Source organism: Cololabis saira, chromosome 17, assembly GCF_033807715.1.
Source record: "Cololabis saira isolate AMF1-May2022 chromosome 17, fColSai1.1, whole genome shotgun sequence".
Lineage (NCBI taxonomy): Eukaryota > Metazoa > Chordata > Actinopteri > Beloniformes > Belonidae > Cololabis > Cololabis saira.
Window position 1 is genome coordinate 22,453,358 of NC_084603.1, and position 24,836 is coordinate 22,478,193.

Here is a 24,836-nt window from a genome sequence, read left to right on the forward strand (position 1 = left end):
AGGAGAGATGACGGAGCTTCCCTGAAGAGGTGTGAAACACTGAGTAGAGACTGCAGGTGAGACGAAACGCTGAGAAAAGTGTGTTGATCTCTTGACTGAATGAATTATAGAATAAAAACATGCCTTGCTCAGTGTCGAACAACCCACTGGTGTTTTATGTAAATCCTTATCAGGCACAAATGCTTGGTGATAATTCACTTCATGCTAAGATTTTCTTCCTTTTTAATGGCGTTATTGGAAAACTCACAGCAAACAAATCTTCAAACTCACATGTGTGAGTAAAGATGATGGAGTGCAGAATAATAAGATCTGAAAAATTCTACCCCACTGAAATAAAATCCAAAACAGCTGCAGCTGAGATTAGAAACATAGTTAGTTTTTCTATCATAACTCTTGTCCTTCAGTTTATCTTTCTGTGAAGTATCATCAGGAATAATTTTTACAGCAACGATAATGCCTGCTAGATTTTGTTAAGTGTCTGGCCTCTTACAGTGGCTCTTGAACTGAGTCAGGGACGGCCTGCTGCTGGTTTTGAGTACACCCTTCTTTCCCACAGCTCTTGCCATTATCTTTATTATCTTTGTCTTTCCACTTAAGCTGCACTGTTTTATGTTAAAGCATCCATGGACATACAGAAAATGAAAAAAAAAAAAGCTTGCAGAAGGTCAAAGGTTGGAAAAAGAACTGACCATTAGGTGACACATACAATGAGCTCCTTTTGAGAGGTGCAACAGTATTAGCTGCTTGTATGACAGGCAGTTGTAATCACATTTGCTGGATGACTCATTTACTCGCCTCTCTGATGCCTGTTCCCTGAGGCTAGAGGGAGGCCCTGGGCAAGATGATACCCCCCGCTCCCCACGCCAAACACACCTGCTTGTCTATTTTCACCACACTGCTTAATGCTAGAGTCTGAGATGCCGATAGACTTTTATTAGGTTTCATTAGGTATAAAGCTGTTATGAATGTATTTCAATGTGGAAATACTGCAGAATTTACTCTGGCATGGTGAAAATGTGCTATTTTCTTTGTGGTGATGAGTCCGTGCACTTATTCGGCATTCACCTAAACTCTAAATTGAACCTGGATTTAAAACCTGACACTCAAATATCGCTTGCAAAAGTGAGTGCAGCTCTCAAAAGGTTAGCTTTTTTGCACATTTGACAGGAAAATACAGATACAACCAGATCGGGCTGGCCGGACTGTAAATGTGTGTATATATATAATATATATATTTGTATATCTGGCGTATTTGGATTTGTTTGGTATGGCTGGCAGACGTTCGTTACTGTATGAGCGGGTAATGCTAAAAGCCATGAAACAACAGTGCCAAAAAGACATTATGTCAGGATGAACTTCACTAATACTCACTCTCGATCAATGACGAGACAGGTGACTGCTTCTGCTGCAATGACGCTGGCTGTCCTGATGTCCTCCCTGGTGAAATTAATATAAGACACCATAATTAGTATAGCTGTATCAGTTCTCAAACACCACATAGCTGTTATCGCATCCCATTATTACTTATTCTAAAGTCGACATTCACGGTGCGATGATGGATACAGATAAAACATCTTATTTCATGTAACTTCATTCACTCCAGGTGAAACTGGCACCCAGTGAAAGAGTTGTTTTCAGCAGATAATATTCGTACAAGACAGGCATTATTTTTTTATTGTACTTGACAGCAGGTTTGTCTTCCTCTGATGAGGATTCCTCTCCAGAGTCACCCCAGTCGCATGAATCTTCTGAGTCTGTGTCCCAAGACTCCATCCTTAACTATGAAAAATGTCCTAGAAATGGAGTCAAACGGTGCTCTGACACTGGAACAGCACGCTGAGAAGAGGCGCCCTCCAGCAAAAGACACCTTTCTGGTATTTTGGGGCAAATCTCCAGCCAAAGTGTGATGGCATCCACTCTAATATAAGCTTAAGAAATGCAAAAAAGGCAGAACAATTTTCCAGGAATATCCCATAAGGAGGGTGATTTGTGCTCTATATTCTTGAAAAATTCAAAAAGGAAAAATGTTCTGCTAATTTCCTGAATTCAGTATCCAGATGGAAGCCGATAAAAAACTCAAATAAATAGGCTATTCACTTGATTAAAAAAAGAAAAAAGAGACTGAAATGAGTTTAACTGAAGTACTACAGTAGCTGACAATCGCCTTCTGTGTCGGCTCTGATCCCACAGACATATGGCAACCTATTTCAATGAACTTAGGTGACAATTCCTCCTCGTGCCAGGTCAACACCCTCTTCTTTCCCCTCATCCAAACACACACAAGCGCAAGCCCTCTTTTTCTGGTACACTCTCAAATGCACACACACTCTGCCTATCTTTTTCTGTTGACCCCTGTTAATAAAGGTCACAGCCCCTGGGGGAACAATACATTTTAAGAATTGAAGACGAAAGCAGAAAACAGAAAACCCCCGCATCCCACTAGCTAGTCTACGCGTACAGTGTTAAATCCACCTTTGAAAAGCCTCTGGGGCTGGCAGACATGCTCTGAGCACAAAACTCTGGTAAATACCACTGACATAGACCTAATAATAGTATTAATAACTAGTTTAAATCCAGGTCAAACATTTTAACAATGTCAAATGTTGATGCCTGCTGTAAGATCCCATTTTGAAATGAGAAGTTTCTATGCAAATGTCAGATCACTCAATTCACCTCTCGCACATTTTTGTCAGTGATAATGAACTGCAGCGCCAGAGAAAAGAAAGTGTACACTGTTGCCACTAACCATGGTGACACAACAAAACAACGTAGCACATCGAGCTACAGGAAAATAGTGTTTATGTAAGCATAAATGATCCTTAAGAGACCTCAAGGGCTTGATGTTAGAGAGAGGACTGCTCCACCTGGCCCCCTACTGCCCGACTGTGGCTGAGGAAAACAACTTTGTGGTGCCCTGGCACTCATTTGTTCTATATGAAACCAAATCCCGAAACAGTATCCGTCAGTGGGATTCATTTGTACCCTGTTGAGCCAAAGTCATCCATGATGGCTCTGCACTTGTTAATCGAGGCACAAGAAGAAATGTATTGGCAAACAGACACATACGCACACTTACACAGGCACACTCAAAGCAGCTGCGCCTGGAATGTCCTTTGGACTTACACAGGAGCCTATGGTTTCGATTTCCAGTAGATAGTCACGGTGAACATAGTAATTGGACAGTGATCTGGTGTCCTGGGAAGGGGGTTATGGAAATATCGTGCGGAGGATGAGAGTGGGACTGCAGCGAGGGAGGTTTAGCCAGGGTCAGGGCCGGGGTAAGAGCAAGACAGGCCGTGAGAGTCAAGGCCAAAAATCCACACACAGAGGGCCACGGGCCAGTTTCTCAAAGGCAATTAAAGATCCTGTTTGGATTTTTCTACTTCCATACCATGGCTTCTTGCAGACAAATATGCCAACATGCCTAGTTAGGTGTTCTTGGATTTATTTCTTGTATTTTCTTGAGATTTATGGCTTTTCTTTGAACTAAAACACTTCTTTTGGAAAATAAATAATTAAATAAAACGCATTTCACAAGAGTTTGAATGCTATAGAGCTTCAGGGTTTCCTGCTGATTAGTTTTGTCACTTTTCAACATCTGTTGTAAGGAGTAACCATGACAACGGGAATGTTGTTTCCATCTGAGAACTTAGTTAAACTTTGTAAGACCCAAGAAATTCTTGAAGTATGACCCCAAATCCATGGTGTAAATATAGACGTGCTACTGCGGAGGAGCATGGCTGCAGCCTGGATACTGAACAGTTAACTTTAGGTTTCCATGTGTAATGTTGTTGTTTTAACCTTTTTATTTACTCTTATTTCCTTATGCGGGATATTCTGGGATGAGCTCGAGCTTCCCGTGACCCTGAACAGAGTTGATGCAGGTATGAAGGTGTCATGGTGTCATGGTGATAATAACGTCAAAGGACAAAGGATTTTTATGTTGGATTAGGTTCCTGACAAAACCCTCCTCATTAATCCATCTTTGGGACTGGCATGGTGAGTGGCAGTGGCAATCGGAGTGGGAGTTCAGTCTCCTGCCCACTGAGACAGTTTGACATTTTGGGAATGGGAATCAATATACAGCCACCCACTACAGCACAGCCATCTCCATCTATACAGGATGCTAACTGAAAATAAGTATTTTCCCTCAGTTTGAATAAAGTTATATATATTCCCATGTCTGAAGGTCTTGATGGGGAATGTGTTCTTATATTGCTAAGAACCTCATTTATAAGAACATTAAAATCTTCCGTTTAATGTTCTTATAAGTTATTTATTTATTTAGTATTCTTATGCTATGAGCTCTTCTTTGCTCTTCTTTATGATTCATAAAAAAAATAGAAATTGGAATACCACTCTTGTTATCTTCACACATTCTTTTGGTAGATGTATTACATTTCACAAGTTATGTTTTGTTCCATGTTTTGTTGTTCTAATAAAAAAAAAAAAAATGTGGAAAGTCTCACATGTCTGAGGTTGCCAAACATCAACAAAATTGGATTTATTTTTGTTGCCTGCTTGAAAATATAGCTTTTGTGTTGGTTTGTATTTTTGGTATGTCACACTTTAAAATCTCTGCCCAGATGTGCAGTTGACAGATGAGTCTGACACACTGGTACGCAATTGTGAAATTTTGTGTTAGTTTATGGATTATAGATAGACAAGGCTGAAACCACTTTGCAGCCCTGCGATCCCTCCTGTGGTTCTGACAAAACAAAAAACTAAATTAGCCAGTGAGAGACAGTGTTGAAATACTCCACGTTCAAAACTGCACATTGTATGCAAGAACTGTGTGTGCTTTCAATTAAAAAAGGCAAAATGGGATCTAGTTGAACAACATACTGATCTAAAAAAAATCCAAACTTTAGATCTCTCTTTTTTTCCGCTGTAGTGTACTGACTGTAGTGGTTTGATTACGTAATGTATTTAACAGCCAATGAAAAGAAATATACAGAGGATATTGATGGGAATATAAAAATGAGATGTCAAATAAGACTGGGAGTGAAAGGACAGGATATCCCAACACAGCCGTGTCCAGATCAATTAACTCCGCGTCGTCTGGTGCAGCAGAAAAACCAGTTTAAGAAACTCTTGTAAAATATAAAAATTCAGAGCCACAGTGCAAACTTGTTGGTGCTGGCTAAGCTTTTGCTACGGCCCCATGCCATGTCATCCATTAGTGAGCTCCGCTGGCAAATACGTTTTGTGAAGGGCACAGACCTTATAACAGGGGTAACATTAGCAGCCTGAGGGCTAAAGAACACCAGCACTGCCTTCAGCACTGATGTACAGCACTGAACGTTGGGATGAATGTTACATTTGTACAAAATTTAATTCCCATTTGCAATGGAGATGATGAAGCTTGTTTGCAGAGAGATTTATAAAAGACAGGCTCCATTGCAAGTGGGTTTCATGAATGGAAACTTCTGTTTGCAGAAATGCTGAATGATGACAGTGTGTATCTAGCAATCTGAAAATTAAAAATAAAATAAAAAAGGTTTTAAAATTCAGGTCCTCCATGAGGTGCTCTATTTCAACTTGGACACTTTTGCACTTGTTTTTTGTAATTTCAGTGTATAAATGTGTAAATGCTGTCAATCCTGTTGTCATACGGTACACTCCAAATACCTGGATGGTACACTGAGAGAGGAATGATGGTCACTCGATCTCTCAATGGTCACAATTAGAGATGCCCCAGACTACACGCAGGATGACTTTCGCCCTGGCTGGTATTTACTCATACTGGTTGCTGAAAATGTTTAATTCTCAAGAGTTTTATTAAGAATCCTGAGAAATCCATCTTTTCCCCATCAGTATGTAGAGCATGATGACACAGTCACTAGGGAGCATGTTGTTGAGGTTTTTCCACAGCCTGTGAGACACAAATGATAACTCATGGACTAAGAGCAAACAAAACGTTTGGGCCCACGGACTTAACCCAATGCTGTTGAGCATGCTTAAAGGAGCTTGAGGCCGGATTGTGGCAGGATTTATGAAAAAAATCCGTATACGTTTTAAGTTTTCTAGTAATAATGTCAGATGAAGCGTTCCAAACCCAAAAGAATGAGCCCTCTAGTGTATCTCTCCTTTGCCTTGAACAGGCTGTGTGCTGCAAAATGTGCTGCAATTCGGTCCCGATTTTCCCGCGCTGTCCTGCGGATGTGACGTCACATGACGCTGCATGCACGTTCTCCCCGTTCTCCCGTGCCGGCTTCACTGTTGGCTGCAGTACCCCCAACGGCTCATTTCTTAAAAGGAGCCTCATGCTCCTTTAATGTTGAAGCTAACAAACATAAAGAGGGCAAAAAAAGAGTGAGCAAAGATTTCAGCCTTTGCTATCTTTCATTGTTGATTAGGTTAATGTGTAATACTGATTACTAAAATAAAAAGAAAAGGAATTGACCAAAAAATCAGGTCTCTCCGAAAGAAAAATGCAGGCAGAGGATCTTTAGTTACCATCTTGCCGAAGTACTATACATGGTTGGACTTTCATTTATCATACTTTCAGTCAAAGAGACAACAGGAGTCCATCTTCAGCTCCAGAGATGGCACAAGCTTAATCTCTTATAAAAAGGCAAGTAAAGAAATTTGTGCCAATTTTTTTTTTTTTTTTACAATTAATGAAAATTGAAATTATGGCACAACTCAAGTAAAGTAAGTAAATAAGTAAGTAAGACTTATTTTATGAAGCACATTTCATGTTATGAGTTATAGTTCAAAGTGCTTTACATAAAATCAATAAAAACAAGCAGCAGGGGCAAAACATGGAGTAAGAAGAAAAAGAAAGTTTTAAATATCACATAGATAAATTGAAAATAATAACCCTTATGTAAAAAGAAGATATCAGTGCATTATTATTGAGGGGTTTGTGATTTAGATAGATTGTTTTTATCATGGATGGATGGATGGATGGATGGATGGATGGATGGATGGATGGATGGATGGATGGATGGATGGATGGATGGATGGATGGATGGATGGATGGATGGATGGATGGATGGATGGATGGATGGATGGATGGATGGATGGATGGATGGATGGATGGATGGATGGATGGACGACCACAGGAGGTCGCAGAGGCAGGTTGTTTGCCTATGAGTTGCCCAGCAATGGCCCTGCTGAACCCTCTGTGACCCTGAACAGAGATATGTGGGTAGGCAATAAATAACAGAAAGAAACAGGACTCTGCAGCTTCCTTCATATGTTAGCAGTTTCTTAAGAAATTCATGGTCTTAATCAGTAGTTTCACAGCGTACTTACTAGGGAATGAGGACCGTTTTCATGAGTCATTGTCCCATTTTGAATAAAGAGATATTTACATAAGGATAAGCATCGGGACATGGCTGTGTTGTGATTGGCTTGCCAGTATCTAATGGGATCAGAGCCAGACCTCCCTGAACTCCATGTGCTAAAACATCCCCAAAACAATGGCTGACAACATGATGACCATGTACATTTTAATCTATGCAGTCTACAAAATAAACTGGCACTACAACAACCCAGACCCAACACCATATACAATTTACCGGTAGTGGAAAAGGGCAAGAAAATAAGCACATTTTTCGCTGTAACTTTTCAACGACAGAAGATAATCAGTTATGTATGAGATACTGCTTATTAACCATTAGATTCTGGTTAATGATTCACAATGAACATTTAGAATTGAAATGTATTCGTATGGGTCTTTACTAGGCAACATATTACACTAACTGGGACAATAGCTGTCATTTGACAGAGGGCTAATGCTGGCCTAAAGGACTGACATGTATCACATTTCTGTCTTTTTTTTTAACTTCGCCTCAAGTCTGGAACATCCCCACAAGCACAGACAAAGTCCACTCAGCCAAAGAGGTCACGGCACATAAACTCTCTGCACTAAATGGACTCGACGCTTAAAAGTTTACACTTCTCCATGACCAGAAGAATGCATCATCGGATATGTTGTTGGCAACTTCCAAGCAGCATATCGACGTGGAAGCACATCTTTTCCTGGAACATGAGCCTACCGGCATGTACATCCAGAACAGTAGTGTTCAGTGCCATGATCACAGAGCCTCAAGAGAAAACATGTAATCCAATACTGTACTGGCAGTTTAAATACACAAACATCACACACCAGCACCACACTTAGGCTCCAACAAATCATTATGGCAAGCAGGAGGACGGACTTTGATTTGTAAATATGTTGTCCTTACAGATCAAAGACAGCACCTTCAGATGGATGGAGTAGCCTTTGAGAAGGGGTTATTGAGTTTCATGAGCAAGGAGACACATAACTAACTCCTAATTAGAAAGATGACCAGGCAGAAGAGCCCCCTGATCAAAAGCCTGCCATGAAGATGGCCAGCTCCTGCAGCATTTAAATTTGTGAGACATGCTTCACCATCAAAGGTGTAGTTGAATAAGCTTCTTTCCCTAAAGACACTCCAAGACAAAAGGGGTGAATGGAAACAATGCAAAGTAGGCAACTGGGAGGGAGCAGTGCTTCTTGAACAAATGACTGGGTTTCCTTGATTAGACAAAGCATGAGATGTCCTTGAAGATGCTTTTAAGAGCTCTCAGAATTGTACACTACTTCAGTTATCTTGTTTTTTTTTCTTTTTTGATAGAGATACACTACAAATGTAAATATACAATTATGTGGAAACACTCAAAGATGTGTGAAAAATGCTTTGTATCTATATCAATCTCGTACCGATGCTTTTAAGAAGATGGGGTTATTGACTTATTGACTGTTATTTTCTTATTTTCTACAGTAAGCTCAACAGCAGTTTCAATAAAGCGCTGAATTCCTTGATTATTCAAGCACTTCAAAACAAAAACCAGTAGAGTGACTCAAGACAGTGAAAAAATGTACTTTGTGTCATCCTCTCATTCATCAAACAAGGTATTTTTGCACCTAATTAATGTCAAATGATCACATTTCTGGTTAGAACAACATGCTCCTCCCACTACCCCTAGATCAAGCTTCCCCTGCCTGACAGGGCCCACATACATGTTAATGTTCTGTCATCTTTTATATCCTATGGTCATTAGTTTGAACATATGTGGAAAGCCCAGCCATCTGTGCAGCTCCAGCTGTTGCCTGATCGTTACATCCTGTAGTGCCGGTATCTCTTTTGAAAATGAACATGATTTTATTTGAACAATACAAACCAGGATTTATGTTCCTTGTGCTGCTGCTTTGCTTCCGTTTATCATATGTTTGTGTTTTAAAGTGATAAATGTTTGAAGCCTCGTTTGTTGCAACTATTACACGTAATGGCCACAGGATGGCGACATCCCCACTTATTTTCATGTTCATATTTTTGGCTATAGGCATGCAAATATTCAAATGTGTGTGCATGACTGCATATCTTCTGATTCCACCTGACCCTTTACAGACATAATACACTTGAGAATATTTCTGCCTCTGCACTCCCTCTGTTTGAATAATACATTTTCTTTGGAGAGGCACAGTCATGAAAAGGCAGAACAAACAGCAGGGTAAAAATATCCGTTCAGAGCACAGGTCTCTGATTCCAGTAGCTATGTGAAATATTTGTGTGCAATGTTCTTTAAGTTTAAGAGTTTGTTTTAGTAGTTGATATTTAGATGGCACTGCAGGGTGAAATGTGTTGTGACTAACTTGGCCCAGAGAACACAGTGGATGGATCAAACCCACACATCTAGAAGGATGTAGGGTCTGAAAATGATCCATAGGGCCTCTCCATAAGGGGCACCACCAAAGGTTGCTTATCAAACCACCTTAGCACACAGTTGGTTAGTGCTATGACTAATTGCAGCAACAGGGACGAAAATGAGTAAACGGGAGTTCTGTAGAATAGTAAATTAAACTTTCGCCGTAGCCCGCAGCAAAACAGCAAACACATCTACTTTGCAAAAGAACGATTTGAGTGCCGTCTCCAAAGTCTCAATCATTGATGAGTCTGAATCTTTAACTGTTGATGCCAAGGCAGATTCAAACGGACGTTGATCCTCAACTGCAGCCATCTACACTGCTTACATCCAGATTGTCACCACTCTCTTATCATCATGATGAGCCCACTCAGAGACTCTCCCTACAAGAACAGCTGGATTTGATTGGCTCCTCAAGACTTAGGGGCATATCGAATAAGCCCCAACGGATGGTAGCGGGACGTACCTTCAAAGCACATTTAGATGTGCCAGCGCTACGTCTAGTTTCAAAGACGTAGTGCCAATATCTTTGAAAAAAAACAACAACCCAAAATGAAAAGAAAAAAACAAACAAAGAAATACCTGTCAATGATCATTTTTCTGACCGCAACAGATGCTTCCACTTTGCAGTTATCCATTCCAGATGCATCAAAGGACAGACACACTGATGCCACATCTGGACGAGGTGTGATAAGGCTTCTTTTTTAGCAATAACGTGGTGTTTTTGAGTGTAGCCCATGTGGTTGCTGTATGGTGATGAGTGACGGTTCTTGAAGCAGCAATATCTGAGGGGTAACAGATCACAAACTTCCTCCAGATTCCTTGAATCACTGAATGATACTATGCACCGTACTCTAGACGACGAAATACACTGATTCCTTGCAATGTTTCACTGAATAACTTTGTTTTTTAACACTCCTCATACATTTCTTAACAAACTATAGATCTTCTGCCCATGTCTTCTGCAAAATGAATCAACCAGCTTGCAGAAAATCAACTTTGGATATGACTTGGTTGAAATAACATGATTAATATGTATTTTATTCCTTTTCTACTTCTAAATTGCCCCATGCCACCTTTTTGTCAATGTGTTGTAGGCTTAAAATGCAGAAATGAATGTATATGAATAAGTTAAATGAAGCTGACAATAAAAAGTCACATAATATTCATTTGTATTAATTCTATCTGCAAAGAAATTAAACTTAAAAACCTGCGTAAAATCCCAGTGTTTGTACATTCTACTGACTGTCCGTCTGATTTGGGATTGTGTAAAACATTTACTTCAAAATTCTTCACAGCAAGAATAGGAGTCATTGATACAAGCTTATATAGCACATGTGTATGATGTATAATGTTGACAAATCTTGGCTTTTATCAGCAAATCTCTGGTGTATCTCTGACAACATAAGCACAAGACAAAAAGAAGCTGTGAAAATTGGTAATATCTGCCAGTGACAGCCCAAATGGTTTCCTTGCTATTAAAATACTCTGACAGGCAAGAAATAATGTAAAAAGGAAAGCTAAAAGGCTGTTACATTATTGTGTGACTGAAGTTAATGGAATTCAATATGTAACCATCAAATACAAAACTTCAATGACTTATTCCCTGTGGTTTCTTTATCCGTGTAAAACTGGCTGGCACTTCATGAACATTTTTTTATATAAAAAAAAAACAAAAAACAAGAGGAGTGCAATAATCATGCTCTCATTTGTATATTTTGCCAGAAAGGCTTGAGGTTAAATAGCGGCATTTTTAAATAGTTATGGTGTTTATACAGAAGCCACTATGATTATATAAGCAATCGTCTTAAAACGCTCTTTGGGAAATTTGATCAAAACGTATTTTGAGCTGGAGGATAAATAATGGATTTCTTTGACAGTTCAAACTCTTGTTCACAAGTTCAAATGTAAACGTCGTTGCTTAAGAAAGATATAATACACTTACGCCATTTTAAATGAATGTCTCATCTGAAAAACCCAACTAACAACATTTTTCAAAAGGTTTTAAAGATTAGAAAATTCATAATAAAAAGGCTGTGACAAAAAGGGATGCAATTTTGGTTGTGTCTTATTGTATTGCAGAAAACTTTGCAGACTAGGAGAAAAAATAGTTTTAATGCAGCTTTTAGAATGATGATGTTTGCTTTCTGATGTCCAATTGAAGTTAAAGTAAGTTAAAACGTCGCTGGATCATGATGAGAATGCATTCAGCAGGTTAATCTCCCATGCATCTCACCAGAGCCCTGCTCAGTGGGTCTTACAGTTGTGGAGCTGTTACTGACAAAAAAGAGGATATTTTTCAAGCTTAAAGCTTCAAAAATAGTCTACAACTTCACAGTTTTGTTATGCAAAACAACTTCTCTGTTTCAACTTGTGAAACAGAGAGTGTGTCTGACTTTAAGCGGTTTCAAACATTTAGGAAGTGATCGCAGCTGTCAGGAAAAGTGAGTTGCAGCAACAACAAAAAAAGAAAAAAGAAACAATTGGTCAGGGCTGAAGTCTTCTAGAAATGAGAGATGAGTGGTTACTGGGATAGTTTGGAAAGAATGGAAAACAGAGGATTTAAACGAGAAGGGACAAGGTTATGAGGAACAATCTTACCCTTGCAGGGCTTTCTCTCCGAACCAGTCTCCCTTTCCGAGGGTGCGCAGGTACACAGGCTCGCCATTGGGCAAGTCCTCCCTGGTCACATTAACCTGCCAAAAGAAGAAAGAAAAAAATGTATAATAATTATAGTAATGTGGCATGAAGAGAATAAAGCAAAGCTGAAGAAAGATGTGTAGCAAGTGAAAAAAAAGGTGACGAGGATTAATTTTTTTGCCATGAAGTGACAAATTATCCGTCAAGCTGACAAATTAATCACATGAGTACACGCGAAAGGGATTGCTTCAGTGATGGATATTTCTGTGCATAATCTTTCACAAACAGGTGACTGGCAATATGCAGGACCTGAGTGCACTGCTGACCACTTCATTAGCCAGATAACATGCCAGTGATGGCACTCTGCTGTGCTCGAGCTCTTTACAAATCAAAGAAATGACACTTGAGGAGATTTATACAGGAAATTGATAGAGACAATCTTTTGGCCTAAAGAAGGGTCTTGTCTTGATCCATTAGGTGTAGCAGTGTATCCAGCAGCACACGCTGATTGACAGTGCAATTATTCACAGTCGTGTATAAACATGATTTAGCAGAGAGGATGCAGGAGAGGAAGTATATGAGCTAAACATACTCAACCAAAGAGCACAAAAGTTTTGATTTAGTAAAAAAATATCAATTATTCACAAAGGGATCAATTAACTGTAAATGTGAGGTGGCTTACATCTAACTGAAGTGAAACAAGAGGCAAAATAAAGTATCTATTCCCTACTTTGAACATTGGTGATAAAGCATACAACATCCACCTTTTTTTAAATTTCAAGGTCAGTCAAGAAACAGAAGGGAACGGTCACGACAGGGAAATGTAAATAGACTGGAATCAAGTTTTGTCAGAAGTGTGGGGAAGGCGTGTTGAACATGATAACCGGCAGAAAGAAAAAGAAGGAAAAAACCACAGGCAATAAGTGTGTGAAAGGCCCCCCATCAGCCATGAGACTATATACCCGTGAATGCAAACGTTGATTACTGTAAGGAAAAATCAAAGCGACTCCCTTCTCTAGACCACCCCCTTTGCTCCTGCGAGAGAAGCTGAACCAGACAGGATGATTGATGGCGGCCCAACATCTACCCCAAAATACCACCTCTTTGCTTCAAAGACGGGTCTTTTTCTTGTGTGTGCCAAGATGCTCTGCCTTGTGATGAGGATCATTTTGGCGTTGCAGCCTTGCGGTTCTGTCCTCACCTTTCCCTTACTGATAATGAAGAAGGTGTCTCCTCTGGCCCCTTGTCTGATGATGTACTCTCCATCTTCATAATGTGTCTGTCAGAAGGGAATAAAACACACACACACACACACACACACACACACACACACACACACACACACACACACACACACACACACACGCACACACACACACACACACACACACACACACACACACACACACACACACACACACACACACACACACACACACACACACACACACAAGAGGAGACCAAAGAAGGAGAAGCGTTATTAAGGCTAATTGTAATTATTTTGTCTCTTTTTCTCATTTTGTGTGTGAGGCCGTCTCTAAGCACTCTTAAGGGGGGAGTAAAACGGAATTGGGTGCAGTGAAATAAATCAAAATTAGACATGTTCTCTTGTTGAAACCGCAGAGCGGTGAGCTGTTATGCTGCCTTCCACCCACGGCCTGCTTTGACACGCTCTGCAACCTTTAATATGAGGACACGTGTAGAGAAAATAATTTAATAAATGAAAGCTACACCATCTCATATGAAAGGAAAATCACAGCTCCTTCCCGAGAGTGGCGTGAAAACAGGATATGCAGCCATCAATCTGTTTTCTATATCCTTAGCGGTTCTGTCCGGGGACGTGGCACCTGGAAGTTATCACAGCGTGCAACAGGCTCTGGACTGGTCATCATTCAAACATATGGCTGACACCCACATAGATAGTAAAATGCTCTTGCACTTGCAGATATGTGATGAACAGCTTTGAAAGTGGGGTATGAAATACACTGGCACACAGGTTAGAGTCATGTACGGTAAAGTAAATATAACTATATTTTAATAAGATTTAATAAGATTTGAACACTAAAAACTCCACCAGACAGTGTGTCTCACTGATGTACAAAAGTCGGTATTTGCTGAAGGATCAAAACGTAGATTCCCACTCAGTGACTCAGATTTGACATTTCATTATATTATCATACTATTTGACCAGGAAAGGTTTCCTACACCCTACACCAAGCAGTGTGGTGTTTTTCTGTCATCCGTTGTGCAAAAAAGCAGTATGTCGTTAGCACTGTGATGTAGATCTGATGCTTAATTTATCATCATTCAGTGCTGATTCTCAAGCATGCTTAAAAGATTTTTTTTTTAAGATTTACAGTAAATTTTAAAATATGCAGCACTACCATCTGAGTTTGGTTACACAAATTAAAGTTTATTTTTTTCTAAATTCGCCAAAAACCTTTTTGTGGGAAAAATGTTCACAGACATTTTTTTTTAACACTCTTAATTTGATTTTCAAGAAAAACACTTACATCTTAAATGACTCAAATTTAAAAAGTTTGTGTTTTATTTCAAGTTAAAATTTAGCATTAGGAAAGAACAGATGCTAGAGTTGCTAGAGTTGTTCTTCGCTGTAAAGGATGGGTACGCATGTAGTTATTCTTTTTGTGCTCATGCCTCACTCAATTCCTTTGTCTAAGTGAACTTGTTATAATTCTGGACTTGAAACAGTGGGTCCTTCCCAGAGACAGAGGTTTCTTTGTTTTGTTTTGCTTTTTTTTTGTTTTAACTTTTGTGCATTATAAAGAAATCAGTCTATTTAGTTTATTTATTTATTTATTTATATGTGTGTATGTGTGTGTGTGTGTGTGTGTGTGTGTGTGTGTGTGTGTGTGTGTGTGTGTGTGTGTGTGTGTGTGTGTGTGTGTGTGTATACACTTCCTAACAGGAAACCAGCTAACTGAAAATTGGATGCTAAACTTATCTTTTTAAATAGTAGAAAACCTTGATATATTCAGCTCTGCACTTTGTTGATGTTAATGCCTTACGGATAACTTGTGTATATCTCAATGCCGTTAGCACTCAGAAATCAATGTATACACAAATTAATCCTATCTCAAGTGTCTGCCCGCAGGCCTTCTCTCTTTCCATCTGCAGATGCACTCAAGGCTGGTCTGCTGCTTTTCCAATGAATATATACTTCCTCTAGGCACTATAAAAAATTTTTTTTTCCAAAGATGAGAAGAATCCTAGTTTGTCCTCTGCAAACCAAGAGGTCCTAAAACAAAAGACTGTTTTGCTTTGCCAACTTACACCTGTTGGATGACTTGTGCCCACTCAAAGTCAGATCAGGAATTGCAAGGCTGTTTCAGGTAAATGTTAAAATTATTGGTGGGAATGATTGGGAAGTTCCACTTTTCACAGTGAATAATGTAAAGCAAAAATGTAAACCTTTTTTTTCTTTAACGTTAAACTCTAAAAATAGCTTGTTAAATGCAGGTCACCATGGTAACATTTAAATCATAATGGATGATAAACTTCAGCACTGCATAATAGCATAAATGCATAACAATGTGCTTCATCTTGCTTGATTTACCCTGCTTGAAAGCTGAAAAGGCTTCTGGCTGCAGTGCACTGAATTCCTGATCAGGTTTGTGAGCTGTTGCTTAATAAGTGGGCCTTTTAGTTTGAAGCAATAACTTTTGCTTCCACTGAACCCACAGAATGTGCAGTCATTCTCCTTCTGGCTTCCTTTACTGAGTGTGATATAAAGCAAGGATGTATGTATGGTAATGTAACAGCTGGTCTATTTCAGGGTCCAGATGCAACAAACCTCCTCGAGGACATCAGCCAGCTTGCTCTGGATGTCTTCCTGTAGGCCGTGGAATGTGGGAACACTGCAAGAGAAAGAAAAGGGAGTTTTGAATCTGGTGATGTGTCAATATATCTGACTGAAACAGTCATGTTAACGCCTAAGTTGCAGTAGAAAACATTGTAGCTACTCGCTGTTAAAAGCTGTCTTAAAAAAAAAGAACAACAAAAAAAGAACAAAAAAGACTGGGTGTTGGCTTTATCAGCAAGCCCTAGACTGATATGCAAATATTCAATCCTCATTAAGATAGTGTTTGTAGTTAAAGGAGCATGAGGCTCCTTTTAAGAAATGAGACTCTCTAGCGCCACCCTTCACCACGACGGCCGTCGGGGGTACTGCAGCCAACAGTGAAGCCGGCACAGGAGAACGGGTAGAACGTGCATGCAGCGTCATGTGACGTCACATCCGCAGGACAGCGTGGGAAATTCGGGACCGAATTGCAGCACATTTTGCAGCACACAGCCTGTTCAAGGCAAAGGAGAGATACACTAGAGGGCTCATTCTTTTGGGTTTGGAACGCTTCATCTGACATTATTACTAGAAAACTTAAAATGTATACAGATTTTTTTCATAAATCTTGCCACAATCCGGCCTCAAGCTCCTTTAAATGTCATATATTTAAACGTGTGTTTTAATAAAATAATAATTTTTCACATTTTATGTAAATAAAAATGGATTTCCACACTATTTTGTATGCAGTCTGAACTATTAAGACTTATCACACCTTAAAATCCATGAAATAAGTCAGTAATGGAACATAATCTACCACTGACTATAACCACCTTCAGGACCAACAAGCAAGCCCAGTTGTCTCTTGACATCTAGGATCTTTGTTATCAAAGTATGTCCAGCCATCAGGCCTGGACCATAAAGCTCTCTGGGACTCAGACAGTGCAGGATGATGTCTGAGTCTCACAAGGTGTATAAAAAAACATTATTTGAAATTCGTCGTTCTCTCTCTCTCTATTTTCTATACCCATCTCATCCTGGGCTGGAGCATATACCATCTGTGACTGTGTGAGCGTGAGTGGCTGGAACAACCAGGAAGGAAAATCACCTGCAAGAGGCAAACCATTGATGTATAAGGTGTTTCCAAAAACTAAATGAAATTCAAGATGGGCTCTCCTTAAACTGTTTGTGTCTGACTGATTTGTATCAACAGTCCCTAATCAGAAAGAGCTGGGATATTATGGAAAATGTAGATTAAAAAAAAGTTTTTACAAATATTTATGTAGCCAAGTGAACAGGGGTTACTGTGTTTTTTGTGTAGCTGAGCCCTAATAAAATGTGTACTGTCACTTTAAGGCCAGCCAGGTTGAGAATCCTGTGAGAACCAGGAAGTCACGCGAGACCTGAATGCCTGCGAGACGTAAATGCCCGCGAACCGTCAAAGCCCGCGAATCGTCGTCTTTCTAATGCAAACAATGGCAGAGGTGTATTTCTTGTCTGTGAGAGTGTGTGATGGGTTTGAGCCGTGAAAACCTGTTATCACAGAGGAAATACGTGACAGAGTGAAAGAGTTGGAGTGGACCGGTAATTGAGCTGTCTGACGAGTGTGTGTGACTGAGAACGTCTTGTTTACTTCTCGTCGGTCGGGGTTTCATGTATTGTGTCCACGGTGTCGGGAGCCGCCATAGACGACCACGGGTCAGCGTAAGTGGCACAAAATGGCCTGAAATATTAGTTAGTTTTTAATTTCAGTGTTAAAGGCTGTTTATAAAGCTATATGTTGTGTTACCCATGTAGAGGGGAGACAGAGCCGTGTGAGCTGCATCCAGATGCAGGATGAGGCTCTGAAACTACAAGTTAGAGTAAGTGAGGACATTTTGGGTTTTGAATGTACAAGTTCATTAAAGGTCATTTAAAAGTATATTTTGCACTGAGATATTTAAGAATGTACATTAAAGTTAATTCATGGTGTTGATTAAATTATTTCATGAAGTTTACAGAGCTAAAACTTTATATGTATTGTAAAATGTGTCTGATAAGATGAGGAGAGTGGCTTAAAAATTTATTCATGTTAATTAATTTATTTTATTTCCTGTTTACCTAGGAATAGGCCACTACTGTTGTTTGTTAGTGTTTGGTTTTGATTTGTTTTTATTTTGTTTCATTGGTTTTGCTTATTTGAGACTGAGATATTCAGAGAGACAAGAAAGAACTTATTTTCATTTTTTATTTTGACTGTTACAAAGAACATTTCTCTCAAAATTAGAAAATTAATACTGTGCTCGTTTGAGGGCAGTCGGGGTAATAAAGATCCTACTAAAAAAATATTTTTGTGTCCGGTCTCCTCCCTCATTGACCTGGCCACACTAATTGGTGTCAGAAGTGGGATACCCTGTTTAATTTTGAGATTTTAGTCAGATAGAGAAACTACTTAGAGCAAACAAACAACAGTAGTGGTGAAGACTGGACCAGCGCGTGGTGCTGAAGTTGCTGTGCGGGCTGGTGATCCAGGACGAGAGGAGCGTCTGCATCGCTGACGTGGATCGCTGGAGGAGCTGATCGCCTGGTGTCCCGTCTCAGAGACATTGAACTTGAACTGTTATTTTCCTGCAATAAGATTTTTCAAAATGTCAAAAGAAGACAGGGGAGCGGCTGCTCCTGGAGCGTCCAGTGACGAGGAGGTGGACAGCGCCACTGCTTCTGTGCAGGGTGATGAAGGTAACCCTTTGGTACAGCAGCTGCAGTCACAAGTCCTGGAATTGAGTAAGAAACATAGTGAAGTTTTGTCCAGTATTGCCAATTTGGGTGATCTTCAAACAAGATCTGTTGTTTATATTCCAAGAGAAAAACACATTGTACCATTTAGTGGTGAACCAGGTAAAGATATTTACACTGTTGATGAGTTCATAGAGGAAGTAGAGAGGGCGATGAGAGCAAGGGGTTTCCGCAATCAGGATCAAGCAGATTTTGTCCTTTCACTGTTAAGAGGTGCAGCCTTAGAAGAAGTCAAGTTGTGTATGGGGGGACAGGTGTGGGAACCCAGTGACCTATTCACTTGCCTTAGGGGAGCCTTCAGGGAAAAGCGCAGCACCCCACAACTGTTGCATGCGTTCTATGCCCGTAGACAGTTAGAGGGAGAGGACCTAAGAGATTACTCCCATGCACTCTCGCAGCTGCTTAACTCCGCCCTTCAACAGTCCTCTGATGCAGTAGCTGACGCACAGTTAGCACTTAGAGACCAGTTCATTGAAGGTGTGCGTGACTCCGCCCTCCGACGCGAACTCCGAAGGCTCGTTAGAGGGAAACCGCGGTCTAGTTTGTTTGAGGTCCGTGAAGAAGCAATTTTGTGGGCTCTGGAAGACCGTCCTCAGAGCTCAAATGTAGCGAGAAGCAGAAATTTAGTCGGTGCTAGTCCCAGTGAGATGACACAACAGACCACTGACTCACCAACTGACTTGAGACTGACCTTGCAGGAAGTAGTGAAGATAATCGCACAGCAGGGTAAAGCTATTGGTGAGCTAACCAATGCAGTTCGTGAGCTCACTACCCAGAATCGCAGTACAGGTGTTGTTAATAAGGGTAGTAGACCCAAAGTGCAGCCTAAGTACACAAGCGATGGTCAGCCAATCTGTTTACGCTGTGAAGGGGTGGGGCATATTGCTAGACATTGCACTACACCGCATAGACAAGAGAGCAAGCCCAGTGTTACCTCTTCTCCTGCAACACAGGGAAACGAGATCCCTCCATTGCTATGAGCCGGGCAATGCGAGGCAAGTCAGAAGGCTCAGCAGACACTTTAACCAAAGAGCGTTTTTTTAAAAATGCTGTAGGCGAGTGTCCCGAGGTAGACATTCAGATAGATGGTGTCCCGCTGAGATGCCTTTTAGACACAGGAAGTAATGTTAGCACTTTGACAGAAGGTTTCTTCAGAGACCACCTCCATGGAGAAGAAAATGACATGCACTGCACTGCTAAATGGCTCAAGTTAACAGCTGCAAACAAGTTACCGATGCCATACTTAGGTTATGTTGAGCTTGACATACAGGTAGCTGGACTTACCATCCCAGAGTGTGGTTTTCTCATAATTAAAGACGAAGGAACAAACGAACCAGACTCCTCTCTACCTGGCATCATTGGAATGAACATTGCTAAACGGTGCAGGCAATTAATGCTTTCAGAGTTCGACACAACTCTACAGGGTGAGCTGGATTCTGTTTGGAGAGAAGCCTTCAACCGGGTGCAAGAGGCAGAGCTCATTGAGAAGGTGTCCGTGGCTCGTGTAGCTGGCAAAAACAAAGTACATGTACCTGCTTCATCCGTCTCCACCGTTCACGTGCGAGGCCGTAAAAACCAGACAGAGGGTGGGGGCGTCACGCTGTTCGAACCGGGGAACTTTCCACTGCCTGGTGGGTTGATAGTTGTTCCTACAGTGATAACATCCAACAATCACATTTTTACTGTTCAAGTAATCAACTTTTCACCAGAAGATGTCTGGCTCTCCCCGAAGAGTAGGCTTGGTATTCTTAGCCAGGGTCAGTGTGTTGAGGGTGACCCTTACGAAGTAAAGTTTCAGCGTATCTCTGCTAACCATGAGGAAGTGGTAGTTAACCGGAAAGAAGAGCAGGGATCTGACAGTGACGCACAGACTTTACTTGACCGCTTGCACTTGGGAGGTACACCAGAGCAACAGAAAGAGCTCGTGGCAGTTTTGATGAAGTACGTGGATGTGTTCGCAGCTAATGATGAAGATCTGGGATCCGCTGATCGGGTGAAACATGAAATCCCGCTACTGGATGAAACACCAGTCTCCCAACCGTACCGCCGTATACCACCTAATCAGTACAAAGAGGTTAAAGAGCACATTTCTGACCTGTTGAGAAAGGGAGTGATTCAGGAGAGTTCAAGCTCGTATGCTTCACCAATCGTTCTAGTGCGCAAGCCTGATGGAAGTTTGAGGCTATGCGTAGATTACCGGAGGCTGAATTCAAAAACAAGGCGTGATGCATTTCCACTTCCGCGCATCGACGAGAGTCTGGATGCCCTGAGTGGTGCGGCTTTCTTCTCAACCATCAATCTCGCAAGCGGATACCACCAGGTTGTGATGAATGAGAAGGATAGAGACAAAACAGCGTTCACAACACCTTTTGGGCTATACGAGTACCTAAGAATGCCCTTCGGGCTAACTAACGCCCCTGCAACGTTTCAGCGTTTGATGCAGGCCACGATGAGTGATTTAGCCTTCCAGATTGTGTTGGTTTATTTAGATGACTTGCTTGTGTTTTCTCCAACCTTCCAGGACCACTTGGAGAGACTTGAGACCGTTCTGAAGAGACTGAAAGAGACAGGTCTGAAAGTTAAAGTGGAAAAGTGTCATTTTCTCCAACCTGAGGTTAGGTTCCTTGGCCACCAGGTCTCAGCCCAAGGCATAGACACAGATCCAGAAAAGATAAGTGCAGTGAAGTCATGGCCCATCCCTAGCACTGTAAAAGATCTTAGGTCGTTTTTGGGGTTTTGCAGTTACTATAGGAGGTTCATAGAGGGGTTTTCACAGATTGCAGGGCCTCTTCATGATGTTGTAACTGCATGTGTCAAGGAAAGCAGCCAGGTCAGGGCTAATCAGCTGTTCAGGTCGTCATGGAGACCAGAGTGTCTAAGAGCTTTTGAGCATTTGAAAGAAAAGCTAACCAGTGCTCCCACACTAGGCTATGCAGATTTCACTCTTCCTTTTACACTAGAGACAGATGCCAGCAGCCTGGGTTTAGGGGCGGTTCTACATCAGGAACAAAGGGGAAGGAAGACAGTTATAGCATATGCCAGTAGGAGGCTCAGAGGGGCAGAAAAGAATGATCAGAACTATAGCAGCATGAAGCTTGAGCTCCTAGCCTTAAAGTGGGCAGTTACCGAAAAATTTAGGAGTTATCTTTTGGGGTCAAAGTTCACCATCATCACCGATAACAACCCCCTGTGCCACCTCTCCACAGCCAGTTTAGGAGCCATTCAGCAGCGGTGGGTTTCTCAGTTGGCCGTGTTTGATTTTGATGTAAAATATCGTCCCGGCAGGTGTAATACTGCTGCTGATGCCCTTTCTCGGCGACCATCAAATGGTGAGCCAGAACCCGATAGTGAGGATGCAGAATATGATGGGTGTGTAGCCATATGTAACACTCTCAAGACAGGTACAGCCCTAGACTTAGATCTAGTGACAGTAGGGGTTGAGTGTTGTAAACTCAGACAGTTAAGTGCAGCTGAGGTCAGCGAGACAGGAGCTAACAGTGTGGCGCAGGACAACACTCCCACACTCCCTGGATATTCCAAAGCAGAGCTCCAGAGCTTCCAAGAGTCTGATCCAGCGCTCAGAGTTTTGAGAGGGTTTTGGGATAAACGAAGGAAACCAACTTACCGGGAAAAGAAGACTCTAACAAAGCCAGTCTGCTCTTTGTTAAAACAGTGGTCGCGTCTACAGGAGAAAGATGGACTTCTGTACAGAGTGATTGAAGATGCTCACACTGGAACCTGCCATCAGCTCCTGCTGCCGGACTGTCTGAAGGAGCAGGTTTTCAAAAGCGTTCACGAGCAAATGGGACATCAAGGAATCGAAAGGACGTTGGGCCTGTTGAGACAAAGATGTTTTTGGGTGGGTATGTATGGTGATGTTGAGCAGTGGGTGAAGAAATGTCAGAGGTGTGTGTTAACAAAAATGCCACAGCCAAAGATTCAAGCACCACAGACTCCATTCTTGGCCACTCGCCCACTTGAGGTGGTTGCTATGGATTACACAACACTGGAACGTGCCACAGATGGTCGTGAAAATGTACTTGTAATGACAGACGTGTTTACTAAGTTCAGTCAGGCCTTTGCCACACGTGATCAGAAGGCAGAAACTACTGCTAAAGTCATCCTGAAAGAGTGGTTTCTAAAATATGGAGTACCAGAGCGCCTGCACTCTGATCAGGGCAGGAATTTTGAAAGTGCAGTGATTGCAGAGTTATGCAGATTGTATGGAGTGAAGAAAACCAGAACAACGCCACATCACCCACAAGGGAACCCCCAGTGTGAAAGGTTCAATCGCACTCTGCATGATCTTTTGCGTACACTTCCCCCTGAGAAGAAGCGGCGTTGGCCTGAACACCTGTCAGAGCTTGTGTATGCGTACAATGTCACACCACACTCGACCACGGGGTATTCACCCTATTATTTGTTGTTTGGAGTTCACCCTCATCTTCCCATTGATGCACTGCTGGGCCATGAACAGGAGAACAGTGATAAACCAGACTGGTTGGCTGTACACCAGGAGCGTCTTCAAGATGCACATGCCAGAGCAAGAGAATGTGCTGAACGAAAGGCTGAAGAGAGACTAGCTCAGCAGCAAGAGCGTGTGTACTGTCCGGACGTTGAGGTGGGACAGCTGGTTTACCTCCGCCATCGTCCACCAGGAAGGAACAAGATCCAAGACGTTTGGTCAGCCACGGCGTACAAAGTTGTTGAGATCCAAGGGACCACGTACACGGTGGAGCCCCTCGAGGGTGGGCCGGTAAAGAGGGTGCATAGGTCCAACCTGCGGCCATGTGTGGGTCCTGTGCCGGCGCCGAGGCGACGTCGCCAGTCAGCCACTCCTGTGGATGAACCTGCCCCAAGTCCCGAGTTGGAGATGGAATTCATGGAGCCTGAGTTCATTTTGGAGGAGAGAGTGACATATCCTGCAGCTGAGCCGGTTGCAACCCAGGAGATTGAGGATGTGGATCCAGTGGTTGAGACCGAATACCAGAAAGAGACTGAGAGAATAGAAGAGGGTGAGGATGGATGTGAAGAGGAGATGAGTGACGTACCTGAGGAGAGCTTAGAAACGGAAACATTGCCCTGTTCTCATCCTCTATCAGGATCTCCCTCTGCACCTGCAGAGAAGCCAGAGGAAAGGCCTGTGCCTGCTCCCAGGAGGAAAAAAGAGGGGTCGGTCAGTGGTGACACACCCATTTCCCCTCCACGAAGGAGCCAGAGAACAACAGCTGGAAAGAACAGAAACCCTTTTAACTTACCCGAGTCTGCATGCAACGCAGTGTCCTTTAGTCCAGATCTGCTATCTCAGGTGTTAGCTGGCATGGTCTTTTATTCATCACAACTTAAAGGGGCTATGGATACAGAAGTCACCGAGGACGTTGACTTGTAGCAGGGGAGAATGTAGCCAAGTGAACAGGGGTTACTGTGTTTTTTGTGTAGCTGAGCCCTAATAAAATGTGTACTGTCACTTTAAGGCCAGCCAGGTTGAGAATCCTGTGAGAACCAGGAAGTCACGCGAGACCTGAATGCCTGCGAGACGTAAATGCCCGCGAACCGTCAAAGCCCGCGAATCGTCGTCTTTCTAATGCAAACAATGGCAGAGGTGTATTTCTTGTCTGTGAGAGTGTGTGATGGGTTTGAGCCGTGAAAACCTGTTATCACAGAGGAAATACGTGACAGAGTGAAAGAGTTGGAGTGGACCGGTAATTGAGCTGTCTGACGAGTGTGTGTGACTGAGAACGTCTTGTTTACTTCTCGTCGGTCGGGGTTTCATGTATTGTGTCCACGGTGTCGGGAGCCGCCATAGACGACCACGGGTCAGCGTAAGTGGCACAAAATGGCCTGAAATATTAGTTAGTTTTTAATTTCAGTGTTAAAGGCTGTTTATAAAGCTATATGTTGTGTTACCCATGTAGAGGGGAGACAGAGCCGTGTGAGC

The 24,836-nt window shown here is 41.9% G+C and overlaps 1 protein-coding gene across 2 annotated transcripts in view; it reads right to left on the bottom strand.

Annotated features, from left to right (window-relative positions):
* LOC133463243 (cGMP-dependent protein kinase 1) overlaps window positions 1–24,836 on the bottom strand; it is a 104,022-nt gene that overhangs the window by 9,030 nt on the left and 70,156 nt on the right. For both annotated transcript variants that reach the window (XM_061744663.1, XM_061744662.1), the window contains exons 5-8: window positions 16,136–16,199; window positions 13,523–13,600; window positions 12,283–12,377; window positions 1,372–1,437 (exon numbers count right to left, since the gene is read on the bottom strand). In XM_061744663.1, coding sequence (XP_061600647.1) covers window positions 1,372–1,437; window positions 12,283–12,377; window positions 13,523–13,600; window positions 16,136–16,199 — 303 coding nt within the window. The remainder of the gene's footprint in view (window positions 1–1,371; window positions 1,438–12,282; window positions 12,378–13,522; window positions 13,601–16,135; window positions 16,200–24,836) is intronic.